The sequence below is a fragment of the Typopeltis vanoorti genome, chromosome 6 (assembly GCF_054136105.1).
Source record: "Typopeltis vanoorti isolate ZY-2024b chromosome 6, IOZ_Tvanoo_1.0, whole genome shotgun sequence".
NCBI lineage: Eukaryota > Metazoa > Arthropoda > Arachnida > Uropygi > Thelyphonidae > Typopeltis > Typopeltis vanoorti.
Window position 1 is genome coordinate 100,624,353 of NC_143554.1, and position 15,663 is coordinate 100,640,015.

The 15,663-nt window shown below is 35.1% G+C and overlaps 1 protein-coding gene across 1 annotated transcript in view; it reads left to right on the forward strand.

Moving 5' to 3' along the window:
- Positions 1–15,663, forward strand: part of LOC150105752 (ras-specific guanine nucleotide-releasing factor 2-like) — a 294,996-nt gene that overhangs the window by 243,016 nt on the left and 36,317 nt on the right. Inside the window, exons 18-24 of the mRNA XM_090394546.1 lie at positions 4,344–4,540; positions 5,616–5,842; positions 7,401–7,779; positions 7,942–8,204; positions 10,798–10,984; positions 11,763–11,878; positions 12,958–13,073. Of these exons, the coding sequence (XP_090250672.1) occupies positions 4,344–4,540; positions 5,616–5,842; positions 7,401–7,779; positions 7,942–8,204; positions 10,798–10,984; positions 11,763–11,878; positions 12,958–13,073 (1,485 nt within the window). The remainder of the gene's footprint in view (positions 1–4,343; positions 4,541–5,615; positions 5,843–7,400; positions 7,780–7,941; positions 8,205–10,797; positions 10,985–11,762; positions 11,879–12,957; positions 13,074–15,663) is intronic.

Genomic DNA, 15,663 nt, shown 5'->3' on the forward strand with positions numbered 1-15,663 from the left:
TACATTTCTCACAAAAGAACAGATAAGGCACGTGGTATGTTAATAGGTTCAGGAAATAAGCTTTCTGTTTAGTGAAGTAAGGGAAACGATGCCATTTTGATGTGAGAGATGAATAGAAGAATGGTGGGGGACGAAAGTTATGTCGAGTGTCAGTAGCCAAGTGGAAACCTCAAATGCCATTGGAGGAGGAAGAAAGTTATTTTGCATTCATAATTTCAAAAATTCTGATTGGATTTAATGCGTTTTGTAATGTAGCTAGCTGCAGTGGAGACTGAGAACAAAGCTAAATTTGTTTTGGAGCCACTTGTGATTTTAATTTTTTCTTGGATTACCTTGATTCAATTATTTGGTTGGAGCCGGTGTTTGGACCAGCAAAGACGTAAGTAATTGTCAAAGAAATTTATGTAAATCATAGAAAATAAAACGTAAACGAGATTGTGTTCTGAGTAACCAAGAGGAAAGTTGACACTTGCAGTATATTTAGGAAATGAAGTGACTAAGAAATCTAGTGTTTTGGAAATAGAATTATCTAGTGTTCTGATGGGTAAAGAGAAAATTATGTTCAATCATTGTCAACTACAAATATCTCGACATTTCTGCACGCTTGATCAATGGAATTGTCAAGAGAATTCAGTCTGAGTTGTGGCGGTTGAAGCCAACAAAGGTGATCTCTTCTTCCTCTTTGGTCATTTCGACTACAGAAATAAAGATTCAATGATGAATTATTCATCGAAGAGGTCACAGTAAAGAAGCTTGAAAAGCAACAAAGATGGCAATGGATTGTAAAAAAAAAAGCAAGTAGGAAATCAAATATGAAGAATTGAAAAAAATAATAGAAGACGTATATTTCCTCTGATAGCTGTAGCGGACATTTTAATGAAGGCCTTCTGTTAAAATGCCTATAAGTGGACATCGCGTATGCACATTGCTTTGTCTTTGCATTAAGATCATGAATGATAATAAAACATAGATATTAAAATTGATGTTTTTTTTCGTGCATTTTAAGATAAAGTTTGTTCTTTTTAATGATTTTTGACATTATTTCTGTTAACGATTTTGTCTGATCTTCAATAGTAGGCACTGTATTTATTTATTTATGACATCTTTCATGGTTCGAGATAGAAAATGGATAACTAAAGATGCCTCTTCATCTGTTACTGTCAGTTTTGGTCCCCTGTACCATCTAGCTACCAGTCTAGGAACGAACTGTATCACTACTGTAGCTTTGAATGCGAATGGAAGTTTTAAGTCCCTCCGTTCTCGCATTGTATGCAAAAGGAAAATGGAGAAGTAACCAGATCTTCTATTCTGGACAACAAACACGGCAACAGTGACTTCAGATATAGAATAAACAGAGTTGAAATTTACTTCTCTTTAGTGCTTAGCAATGTAACATCACTCGGCTCGTTCTACTTTTGAATGATCAATTGTTTGTATTCCACCTTGTAAAAAATGTTCCTATGAAGCCATTGATGATGGTCTGTTAATTTCTGACTGAAATATTTGGCAAATATTAAAATATTCTTGTGCTAAATTGTTGATAATTCTTAATTTCATGTCACAAGTATCGCTCAAGAATAGAAAGATGGAAATTTGACTTTGCTGTGAGTGATTATGTTTCGCATTGCTAGTGCCCCAATTATGTTTTAATTCAGGAAATTCTGATTTCATTCTAATGGTAATTCAGTTAATATAAAATGTGTTTAATTATGTTTTACTATTTCTTGAATACTAGCGAAAGAAAATTATACGCCATTATCTGTTAGCCTCGTTCCCATAGACGCTTTGCGAATAAAATTGTCTGGCGAACCAATTCCTAGACAGTCTCCGTTTAGATTCTCCTTTAATATAAACAAAAACGACTTCAGTAAAGTAATTTCTGAACGCTGTTTTACCAGTTGGTGAAGGTGGTGCTGATTTCTATTAGCACACCTTCACCAACTAATCAAGGTACTTGTATCTTATGTACGTACAAGTTAATCACAACTAATTTCTAAAAACAGCTTACTCACAAAGAAATGAGCAGTAAATCGGTTTTCTTTTTTACTTTTTATTTTCTTTCTTTTTTTCATAATTCCTCTGATTTATTTTGCTCTTAGCAAAATCGAAATGATTAAAATAGCAAGCACTACAAACTTTAGCATTTATAAAAAAATATGTTGGTAATGTATAAGGATGCTGTGATCCTATTATTTGCGATCTATTTCGTATATTGAAAGGTGATGGTTTCAGTTTTCAAATGATATGTTTATGATTGGATGTTTGTGATTGTCTGTGAAAATACTAGTGGTGGTGGTGGAGAGTAGATGGCGTTGGTGTAGATGATGCGGTTGGTGGATGAAGTTGAGTGGGGGAGACGGAGAGTTGTAGAGTAGGTGCCCTACCTCGATAAGTCTTTGGACTCCCTGGAGGTGTCAAATAATAATAATAATAATATTAAAAATAATTGAACGTTCCTCATATGATTTGTTTAGTTTAGTTGGTTAGCTGTTTTCATCACGTCAAAGCAGATTTTCTTCTTTGTTATCAAGAAAGAGCCCACTCCTTGTGCAATCACTTACTCTTGTATAAATCTCAAATTTGCTCAACGATTGAAGCCCAAAGAACATTATAAAAATTCTTTTTGCTTTCAGAAAAGGCCATTTCAGTTAATTCATAATCGCCTGTCCCTTATAGGCTCTCCTTTTCACACTTTAAAGTTTCAGAAAGGACTTCTCTCTCTGCAACCCTCAAAAAACTGTTGTTAACATTTATTCTGAGTCTAACTTTATACTGAATGAACTAATTCTTTCTCTTTCATTTCATCCGCCAATGTCCTCCAGAAAACGTAAAGCATCAGCAAGTCGAGTTCTTTCCTTTTCTTGTTTTTAATCTCCTGTCTACCACAGTCTTAATGTGTTGTACTCGTAGATCTGCTCATTACATACAGAAAGTTCTATGCATATTAACATATTGATATGTTTTCTTATGCTTGAGGACCAATCGACCCACTTTACCGGAACAGAATTATGTGCACCTCTTCATGCATCACTCCTTCCTAGAAGGATAACTTGGGAGGAGGAGTAGCGTAATTCTTAAATAATATACCTGTTGTCCCCAAATCGGCTGCATTTGACAAAAAATCATTAACGTCTTAATAAAGATGATTCGGTTGGAAATAAATTATATATACCTATTAACAGTTGATCTTCCTTTCTTTTTTCTATTCTTTTACTAGCCATGGCTTAGTCCCACAAAAAGGTAAATAACAGAACAGAAAAAGAAAGGAGAAAACGACAGATGTGTCTGCAAGTCAAGACATTAATTAATGACTTAGATATCGTTACAAACATTTCAGCATTTTAAAAAACCAGAAGTACAAAACCTCTTTGAAATGTGTGAAAAGATATGCATCTACTTGTTTTTTTTATAACTAGAAAAGAATGGTATACAGCTTCAACATTGTTATATTTATAACGATCTGTACAACAAGGTCAGTGCAACGACAGCCTTATGGACCGTAGCCCATGATTTAAATGACCAGTGTTCTAATCTTAATGTTAAGTTGCTACGCTGTAGGATTCTTTCTGTTGTAGAACAATCTATTCTAACGTTCTGGTAGGTAATTAAATGACCAATGCCTTTTATATCTCGTACTATAAAAGACTTTAAGCTTGTGGAAACAATAGAAACGTACTCTGAAACTTTCCAAGTCATGTGTTTCGTTCTTTTCACATTCCAAAAAACTATGTCATTGGTCATTGCTTGTTTGATTGTTATACTGGGAGGAAGAGAGGGATCCTGGTCTTAGTGTAATACGTGTATCAGTCTTGAGAACTGTTGCACACTTTCTCATTTCATATTCCTACATTTCGCTCTTCAATTTAGGTGTTTGATCTGAAATTTCATAAGCTATCTTTCCGATGTAAAGTCATTAAATCGGGATTTCTCCATGTCACTTATCTCCTAATTAAGTCCCAGAGCCTCGGTAGCTCAGTCGGTATAGATGAAGCCCTTTGATCCGAAAGACCTGGGTTCGATTCCCGTCAAGTGACGCGAGGAACTTTTATCTGATCTCTTTCGACTAAAGGTGAGTTAGCCGGTCTCCTCTTTTTTCAACCGGAAACCCAGAATAGACAAACCGGCACCGGTGAACATACTGGGATCACAGTCATGAATACGGTCCAACTATGTCTTCGCATCTATTCTAAATGCGGCTTTCCCAAAATGCCAAGTTGCATATTCTGTGGAGACAGCTTTGATTTTGTTCTGTATTCCGTTTATATATTTACTGAATATTATAACTTGGCAAACTCTAGCTGTATATATTGTATTTATTTATAAATTTTTTTCTGCCTTTACAGATTCGTTATGCCAGTCCAGAGAGGCTCTTCGAGCGACTTACCGACCTCCGATTTCTTAGTATTGATTTTCTCAACACCTTTTTACTTACCTACCGCGTGTTTACAGATGGCGTGACTGTCCTAGAAGCTTTGAAAAAAGTCCATTATAATCCAGAGTGCCAGTTAGGCATGAGTTCCTGCCTGCAGGATTCCACAGGGTAAGATGGTCTTATTTATTTTTTAAATGAAACATTGGTGCTTTCTGTTTTTGAAAAAAATAATAATATTCTAACATCAAAGATTATTTTTATGTTAATTCGCACAAGAAATGCTGCAGAATCTGAAGTGCGTCGACCATTTCAAAATTCCTACATGCTCGACAGAATTGTCGATTTCGTTTTTAAAATTTGACCATGGAATTTGAGACATACAACAATTCTAAATCTACCATAAAATGTAAATAAACTCGTAAATCGTGCACTAGCTTCCTCCAAAATATTAGTTTTTTGATTCACAGAAAAGTGTTGGGAGAGATTCATCTCTTCAAGATATCCCACATATTTTCGATAAGAATTTTGTAGCTAACGTAGGCTTTCCAACATTATCATCCTCAAATCGTTCTATATAAGTACAGTCAGAACTGTTTAACAGGTCGAAACAGATCTGCTTGGAAACTGTCACTGGTTTCATTTACCTTCTTCCTGCTGTACTTAAATCACACCCACCCACTGACCTCAAATTCTATTCCTAATTCTTCTGAAGACAGGTACAAAGCTACCTCCGTGCCTTGTCATTCTCCAAAAAAAGATGAGACAATGTAGCTAACATTAATGCAGTCTAAGCATCCAATTTTTCTCACGCGAAAAACTTGTTACTTCCCTTTAGCTATGATAATACTTTGATCTTGACTCAACATCGGAATTCTCTCTTTGGGATTAATATTTATTCGTGGGCCTTTCACGGTCTCCATGGACTCCCACAGTAACTTTTTAAAACAGTTCACTTTATAAAAAAAATAGATATTTTCAAGACACAGCAAGTAAAGTGATCACATTTCAGCCCAAAGTGTTTTACAGTCTCAACACTGAAAATAAAAACGATTAACTGTAGATTATCCGGAATAAGATAGCTCCGTATAATCATGTACGGCGCTCAGTTTAAAAATCAATCATGCCAGATAAATTAGTAGATATCTTTCTAAATTTATTTACTTTTTAATTTTACAGGAAATAAATTTACCAAAACTTATAGCTTTTAATCTGTGGCCAATAAAACTCTTTCAACCATCTCCAGGTCCCTGGACGTGATATCCGGAGTGCCCGAAGGCCAACAAGGTGAACTTGGCATGCTCGTTGCCGATTACGATTTCTCAAGAAGGATAAGTACAGGGAGTATGATGTCTGAAATGGGGGATGCTCCTAGAGATCACATCGATCAGACGGCCTTGCATCTTCACCAAGCAGTGCAGTCAGTGCAAATAAGTAGGAATCCCCAGCACTGGCGACTTAGCCATAGAAAATGTAAGCAATGTCTTAGATTATTAAAATAAGACAGTATCTTATATCTAATAAACTATATCGTTATTCTAATGAAGATTTGCTTTTATATTAACATACTGAAAAAGAATTTTGTCTTTAAGAAACGTGTTAACTATTAGTGAGTGTAGTGAATGCACTGATGAACAGTTCGTTTTATGAAGTAAGTGGTGTTTTGCTTCTTGAAACAAATTTAGTTTTGAACCCTGCAAAACAGGAAAACTGACGACAAAATCCTGTAGTCATACATGATTTCACAAAATAATACCATTTAAGATTAGGAACACGAGAGATCGCAGAATTGCATTCCCTAATCTAGTGAACGTTCTTCGCATATCGGCTCATCTCCTTTGAGAATAATACAGAACAGCAGATTATCTATTTTTTTCCTATTTCGAGAATATAAGAAGAAGGGAAAAACAGTGAGAATTGTGGAGTTTTCTAGTACTGGCATATACTTCTTGACAAAGCAACTATGGCTACCTGTAATAAAAAAAATCGGTTTTAGTTGCTTTTACTGCTCTTATATCACAAATATTTCGCCAGTACTTTGGGAATAATAGTCAATGGATATGAATTTCTATTACCTGTGTGTGTGTGTGTGTGTGTGTGTGTGTGTGTGTGTGTGTGTGTGTGTGTGTGTGTGTGTGTGTGTGTGTGTGTGTGTGTGTGTGTGTGTGTGCGTGCGTGTGTGCGTGTGTGTGTGTGTGTGTGTGTGCGCGTGCGTGCGTGAGTGCGTGTGCGTGCGCGTGCGCGCGCGCGCGCTGATGTGTCCATTTAATTGTTGTGTACTACTACTGGTACACAGAACTATTATAAATTATATACATTAAAACGACTACGTCATTTATGTAACTAAACTTTTACAAAAGGCATACGAAACTGCGTGATTGCTAAATATATTCAAGCCTTAACAGTTTAAATATAACTAAAAATAATAGAAAATACGATTTATAAAGAGGAAGACGAAGAATCTTAAGTTAAAACGAAAATCACACAAACAGAAGACAAACTTCGGAATTCAAAATCTTTCTAACAGAGGATTCAAAAGTTAAATTAAATATAACAGATCTTCTTATCCTTATTAAGAGAAAATTAATATATATCTAATGAACCTCTCATTATAAAGTGATATAGTATCCACTAAATAAAATAAATTAAAGTTGACCCTGCACTGCTCACCATGAACCTTGTTAATGTCCGCTTCCTTTCTTAAGCGCCCCCTGTCCACATTAAAACGTCACTCTAAACTAAAATATTATTTTTGTATGTAAAATGAAGTAATAATGTGCTTATTTCCCCCCTCAAATTTAGCTGGTTTTTCATGAACGTAACTTACAAAAAATTACCTTTATAACATAGTAAACCTTAAAACTTTTCAATTCTAAAAATATATTAATGTATACTAATTATTATTAATAAAACTGGTTATAGTTTCATATAATTTCGAATTGTGGTTGAAACATGCAACGTAATTATGTTTTATACTTTTGGAAATAGCACTGTTTAAATCTGGATAAGTTTTTTTTCTGGTCTTCTGTAGTCGAAGAGGAACAGCAACGCGAACAAGCCATTCGTCGAACTAGAGAAAGTCTTCCAACTTCCCCTAGCCCAGAACCACTTTATGTTCCAGTACCTCCTCCTCCAACCCCTGAACCAGCTACTATGGCTGACTATACCCAGTATAGAGGTGATATCAGACGACTTCCTGAACATGAGCCTGTGTATAGTGACACTATTGGTGATAACTTAGATAAATTAGATATTCCGCAACAGAAAGTAGTACCATCCCAATCGTCCGACACATTAACGGCTGAAGCCAGCGGTCCGAGTACGCCAACAAATCTCAGTTCAACAGCTAGTACAGTCACTCTAGTCGGTAGTGTAGGTAGTGCAGATTCTCCAAAGCCAAGTCCTATTAGGTAGGTATTTATCTCAGTTAATTGATAAATATTTGAGTTTTTCTCTTTATTATATTTTATTAAATCCAAAGTAAATAATTAAAATAATAAAGTAAAACCTGAACATTGAATCTAACTTCAAAACGCGTGGAATGTCTGAGGATTTTCTTGATTATTCAACAGAAAAATGGCCCCACAACGTTTACCTTCTCAAGATGCTATTCCACCATTAGCTGTTCAAGATACTCCTCCCGATACACCGTCACCGTCGTCTACAGACACGCCCCCAACGCCGCCCATTTCCGGAATTGTACCGATGCGTGCCATAGCCGAGAAACCACCACCACAGCAGCAGCAACTACAACAAACCCAAAAAACTCTTCCTGCTCCAATGCATTCCAGCCAGTCTGCGCCTAATGTGATGAACTATTTAAGAGTACGAGGAGGTAAGAATCAATGTCATGGTCTAATACCAAAGAGTTGAATAGCTCCAAGTTTGATTTTTAACCATTATTGTGTAGTGGTCGTATGTTAATCGTCCTTTCTAAAATCTAAAACGGTGATCGATGATCGACAGATGAGTCCACAGTTTAAAAGCTCTGACTGCACTTTCTCCAGTATATCCATGTCCTTTCCTTTGACCGGGGAGGAATGCAGTTCTCTAAATGATGTTTTAATCATTGTATTGTTTTATACACGAAATGATAGCATATCTGTGTCTCTAAAGTTTCTTTAAAATCAACGAAAGAATTCGGTATCAATTCTTAATGGTTTGGCTGCTTTGTATTTTAGAAAAGTTCACATTTGATTGCATTACTATGCATTGGTTCATCTTCTATGTTAAGTTTATTGTTACAAAATATTAGGCTATCCTTCTATTTTTACTAACCATATTATGGACTTTTACCTTTTAAACTTTTAATTCTTAATTGACATTTTTAAACGACGAAATATCCTACTTAAAGCTTCCTGGAGCAATAGTCCTTACACTTAATTAGGAGAGCTGCTATTATTATTTTTAAACTTCAGAGTTTCCGCAGTTCAGTTGGTATAGACGAAGCCCATTGATTGGAAAGAGAATGGTTTGAATCCTAGTATAGATCACAAAGAAGGTGAGTTATGGCATGGTTTTTGCAAGGTCATTCCGCAATCAAACAAACTAACCAGGAGAGGTGAAAATAGGCAGTTTACATACAACGAATTCTTATAGGCAGGCTAACCGCTTTGTCCTGAAGTTATGGTTACGAAATCCAACGATACTTGGAAGGGCACGGGCCTGTTAGAACCACGGTTGATGATGATGCTTTATCAACTTAGCTGCTCTTATCCACCTTGATTTGTTTCTATTTAAATTGTTTTTTTTTATTTTATTTGAAAGGGATACGTTTTAAACTGTTCGAAGGTGAGCATTTGAATCTTATTGAACACTTTTTTTTATCTTTGGCATTTAATCCACAGAATTCCTTTTTTTTTTCTAATTAAATCCCATCGAGTTTCTAAAGGTTTTGTATCGTAATTTCTCTTAGAAAAATTGCTTTCCCCAGTTTGTAGTTTCATAACACAAATTTCATAATAAGATTTCGATCTGTGAATGACTTCTTAATCTGAAAGTTGAAGCAGAAGGTGTTTTCTTAGGAAGTAAGAGGCCTAGCGTATGCCTAGCATGCACTAAGCGTCTGGTATCATGCTGATGTAAAATAAAAAAAATAAAAAACTAATCTAACAGATCTTTAATAAGGCCTACCAAGTAGAATATCTGCCCCACAATCTCTATTTAGTATAAATGAAATTAGAATCTTCAAATAATAGAGATTTAATTTATCTTATCCATTTTATGTTTTTGAAAAACAAATCTTTATTTTAAAATGAAATTATAACCTGTTCTGTAAAGAGGCAACAGTTCTCTGTAATATATCTTTATCCTTAAGCTTCTCTGCTTTACTTTTGTACAAGTATATGCATTCTTCAGACAATATCCAAAAGGGTGGCTCTGATTCTTCGATAATCCATGTCCATAACTTCTACTTGTGTCCTTTGATTGTTAGTGAAGTTCCAACACTTGGATTCATAGATCGTACACTTTCTATAATCTGATACACATCTTCTTAGTTTTCCTTGAGAGTTTACTCCATAAACTTCTACATAGTTTGGCTCTAATAGTTGCATGTGGCTGTCCTGTTCGAAATGCTGTGCTGATTTCATATTGGCCACCTTAGCTATCAAGGAGTCCAGATAATTAAAGGTATCCACTGTTTGATAGTTTCGATGTGTGTGTGTGTGTGTGTGGCCGACCCTGGTTTATATCTATCCAACAGTTTCATCATCTGGTAATCCACATCCTCCTTAGGATCACCTGATCCTCGCACAAGTGCCATTTTTTCTCTCTCTTGTCTGGCTATCACCACATCAATTACAGACTTCAGACCTCTAGTTGGTTGGGTCCCTGTAAACGTATGTATATCTTTGTGCTAAGAATAGGCATTTAGCATCTGACACTTCTAATTTCAAAACATCAGATTAAACTTCCGTCCATTAACATGATCTTCCCCATGATGTCTCCCCCCCACACACACATACAATGATTATCATTCTGACCAAACAGACTATTGAAATTTTCTAACACTAATAACACCCCGCGTCTACTTGTTGATTCCATCATTTCTGCAGATACTCAAAGTACTCAGGTAGTACAGATATTCAAAATGGTTTTTAGATGTGTCTTCTCTCGCGTCGTATGTCACCGACCAGAAATTGAGCAGAAAAAATCTTTTAAGTGTCATTTGTCGAATATCACACCAGACAGATTCCACAATGGAATCGAAATTTGTGTCCCTGCCATGCTAAAAATCTGAATTAATATTTGCATTAATGACATGATATTCGTGACATTATTTTTACTATTTATACTTGAGAACATCCATATGTTAAATATCAATATTACCAGACAAATATGCTGTACATAGAGATACTTTTATTGCACTGTTAAAATAAAAGGACGGCAAATAATCCAGTGATAATTACTCCTTTTATCGATTTCAGCCGGTGCAAAGCGTGGTAGTACAGATACTGAAGGAAGTACGAGCCAATCTACAACACCCAGAAGTAGTTTCCAAACAGAATCTACTATTTTATCAACTCCTAGGAGTAGTTTCCAATTTCCAGATTCACCACAACACAGTAGTAAAGCTGGAGTGGTTGTTACGTCATCCAGAGCCTCCACGCGTAGGTTGGTATCAAGTGAGCATGCTCAAAATAGTCGCATAAAACCATTTCATGTACATACGGAGCCCTGCACTAATAATTTAATAATTAATAATCACATTATTATTATTATTATAATTATTATATAAGAAAGTATATTACTATACGAGTATAATATGCTTATAAACATGAAAAAAGAACAAGAGATTAAGTACTTATTTAAACGATTTTAAACGATACTGTAGTGATTATTTCTCGCTGCCTATATATTGTACTGATTTTGAATATGGAATTTACTATTTAGTTAGAATTATGCTCAAGTAGAGAGAGAGGTCGCTACAGTCGTTCTACCATTGCGCAGTTTATATCTCAAAATTAAGAGAAGTGTTTGTATAACATATTTCAATTAACTGAATAATAACAGTTTTTATTGTTATACCAATATCATACTATTATCAGGAAAGTATATAATATTACTATACGAGTATAATATTCTTATAAACTTGAAAAAGAACAGATTAAGTGCTTATTTAAACTCTTATAAACGATACTGTAATAATGATTTCTTGCTGCCTCTATATTGTACTGATTTCGAATATGACATTTAATTTTTAGTTAGAATTATGCTCAAGTAGAGAGGTCGCTACAGGTCGTTCCACCATGAATTATACTGCTTTTTGCGCAGTTGATATCTCGAAACAAACCAAGAGACGTGTTTGTAATATATTTCAATTAATTTAAAAATAGTTTTTATTGTGTTAACTGAAAACATTTCATTTTTCTCTTTCTATCGTGACTTGTAGGTCCAGTACGGCATCGGCAGCAATTGCATTTGCAGCGGCTACAGCAGGTTCAAGCAATCCTCCGGAGCCACTTTCACAACCTCAGTCACGGGCTGGTAGCAGATTACCTAGCGCAGGTAAGTAAATATTAACAAAATTCATTTGTAACAGTAAAAACAATAACCTCGTATTACTTAATAATAAAGTAAATACTATAAATAAATTCTCTATTGGGATAGTATAGTGAGCATTTTGGAAGTTTATAGATATCGATGCCGATTTCCACTTCTCGTAAGGTCTTATTCATTACTGATGTGTATGACTTCATTGAAGTACTTTTGTTCTAAGTTTGATTCATTTGTGTTGAATTGAACGGTTGTATAAAAATCTACAAACGATCATTGCTTATTTCCTCTAGTATTTATACAATTCATAACTGTCATTTTGTATCCTCCTGCACTCCCGGAGGACGCGAGTCAGGCGTATCATTGAATTGTCCCTTGGGATTAGATGTCGTTGGCTGCTTCTAGAGTAAACGAAACAATCGTTGCAGTCACAGCTCAGAGCGAGTATCAGCTAAAAGCGCCAATTATTTTAGAGATGTTTGACGTTGATTGTCGTTGAAATCTGTTTCCTGCTGTTGATATTTTTACAGAACTACTTGAGTACTACTTCATAATAATAGGAGCACGGTTCATGCACGGTACGTAAAAATGAAAACTTTTTTTTTTTAAAGAAATAGGAACAGATTTGACCATCAACTGACAAAGTGGTTACTATAAAATGTGTAACCGTTTATATGGAGGCTTACGGCTAATTTGATCTTCCATATGAAGCGACTTCAGATGAATAAAATACAACTAATCTTTAGAAATAATGATAAAAATATTATAAGACAATTATGTGATGAAAATTCATTATATGCTAGAATATTAAAAAACAAACAAACATTTATTTAGCTTAATATATTTATTCAAAATGGAAATGATATAAAGTTGGTGACATTGGCAGCATTCAAACGTTCGATAAGAATCTTAAAAGTGTTCTTTCTGAACATTCGAACGATTTCCATCCCTTTGCATTAGTTGCAAAAGCGGCACAAGAGATTTGTCTGTTCTTTGATATCTTATTTTACACGTTTCTAACTTTATCTGTTAAACGAACGAATGCAATATTAACATGTATTTTTGAAAATCTTTGTAAACCTTGTTTTCAGTTGGTGCCGACCTGAAGATACCAAACACAAAAGCAAAGAGGGAATCAATGATCAGCACTGCTGCTACCATGCGAGTCCTTAACGTATTACGCCACTGGGTGTCCAAACATTCCCAGGTAATACTTCTCGATTTAATGCCTTCCAAGCTGAATTTAAGTGTTGTCGTAATGGTTACACCGATAAATAACAATTATTATTAATATCACTTAATGGCGACATTACTTAGAAATTTATTTCTAATTAAAAATGTTAATAACTTGTTCTTTTTTAAGTATTCTTGTAAATAACCCTTCATATCTGCAGTTAACATTTTTTCAGCTTCTCTTTTTTATATTTTTACCTAGAAATTATTTTCTATTTTTAATTCTCCTTACACTTAATATCATTCAGATATAGAGAATAGATCTCTTGATACCTTCTGGGATATGCGATGAGAGGGATTGCGAGAGAGAAAGAGAGATTGCAACATCGATTGGTAGAGCCTCTGCTACTAATGGCTCAGTTAAGTAAGTTTGAGCGCGGTTTGTAGTTGGAAGGGGACCAATCGTTCAATGCTGTTGGCACATTCTCCCTCGATGAGTCTTTGGACTCCCTGGAGGTGTCAAATAATAATAACGCTGAGATACGGAATCAAACACCTTGACATGGAGGTAGAGAATAATTACAACTAAAAACAAAACTGACTCTTTTGAATAGATAAAAATCTGAAACATAAACAGGGAATCTCCGCAACCTGATCTAAAAAACTCTCTCTGTCTCTCTCTCTCTCAACATGAAATGCAATTTAAGGATCTCGAAGGTTTTTCATATGATTTTAAGTTAAAATGAAAACCAGGTATAGACACTCTGCTTGGTTATGATTGAATTGCGAAATAAAAAGACAGTATGATCAAAATTAACTTCGGAAATGTGAAATTATATTTCTAACCTTTATCCAATCTTGAAGGGTGGGAGTGGGGACTTCAACATCCACGTCTAAACTGCAGACCTCCAAAACGACGAGTCTAATGTTCTGGACACCACATTACAAGCATAGAGTATGTTGAACCTTGGTGACTCTTCTTCGAATGAACCTAACCGCAATGCTTAAAAGAAGTTCTAAGTTAGCGAATTAATAATCTTTGTTGTTACTCTTCTTCGAATTTGTCTGATAGGAATCCAGCAGAATGTGAGGGCAAAACATGGTCGGTCTGCAGAACTAAATTGTCTGCGTCATCTAAGAGCAAGCTGACGTATGCATAGGTCTAGATAGTGAGTCCACACCTGTCAGAGGAAAGGGTAAACTCTAATACTAGGCACCACTGGTCTTTATATCCTTTTCATCTCCTGGTGTAATACCATAGTTTTGCTTATTGGAAGCTTAAAGGAGCTTAAAACCATGTTCTGTTTCCAAAGACTCGGTAAACGTTCTCCCATTTCTTCCAGCTTGTAAAAAGGAGTGATATTTTTGGAATTATGTCAAGGAGGGAATCATCATTTGTTCCTTTTGATAGTATACACCTTTAAAATGTATACATATCAATAGGTTCAACGTTTCTTCTTTTTAAGGGCATATCTTTAAAATGCTTATTTTGCAGACCATCCGGATATTATACTGGACTGAACCTAACTGCAATGCTTAAAAGAAGTTGTTCGAAGTTAGCGAATTAATAATCATTGTTGTTATTCTTCTTCGAATTTGCCCGATAGAAATCCAGCAGAATGTGAGGTCACGACATCGCCGAATCTACAATTTGAAGAAGAGTGGATAATTCATCTCAAATTAAACAACCATCGAAAGTAAAGCAAAAGAGAAACCGATGAGGGTAAACGACAACCTCCCAAACCCTCCAAGATTCACTTCGCTGAAATGCGTAGTCTTATTTCCAATCTCAATGATCTTCATTTTCATCTTCATTCGGCAAACCATGCCCTCACTTTCCTTATTAGAAACTAAAACCTTAGCTTCTTCAAGTATTACTTATCTCAATCGTCCGAGGTACTCACTTTTTGACAATCTTCGTCTCATCGGATGCAATTTTATGTAATTCCTCCTAAAAAGGGTTGTAAATCCCATCTTTGTTCATTTCAGCACTATGCACAAATACTTATCTAAACCCTGAGAATATTTTCACACCTCGATCCCTCCTGCTCTTTCGAATGATGTACTTTTAATAACAGATGTCATTTCCAAAACCAAACTCTACTTTCTGACTAGAACATTATGCAGTTATGATCCTTCATTCCATAAGATCCATTTTTACTGTTCCAGCATTTAAGAATGGGGTCCCTTCAAACACCATTTGGCATTTTAACAGAGTATTTAAGTTATATTACTATAAAAACTAAGATCGCATAATCTTAGTTTTGGATAATAAAAACATAATCAGCACTGCACCTTACGACGATGCTGTCGTAAGTCGGAAAGGTCCAAAGTCGCAAATCCCTATATGAAGCATAAGGATAAGTTAACAAAGAATATGTCTGAATGCTGAAGTGTGTGGGTCTGTTTCGTTATATTTTAACTATTTTAATTTTTGTTTATGGTGATATAGTACAACGTACAAATTATAACATAAAATTACTGTATTTTAATTTATAATTAATTAAACATGAGTGTACCGTGCTTCTGTGCAATTGTCAGTAAAATAATCAGCTGGAAACGCATGGAGAGCAAGAGTAGCTCATCAAACTAATTAGTTCTTCCTAATTAGTTCTGCTTTACTA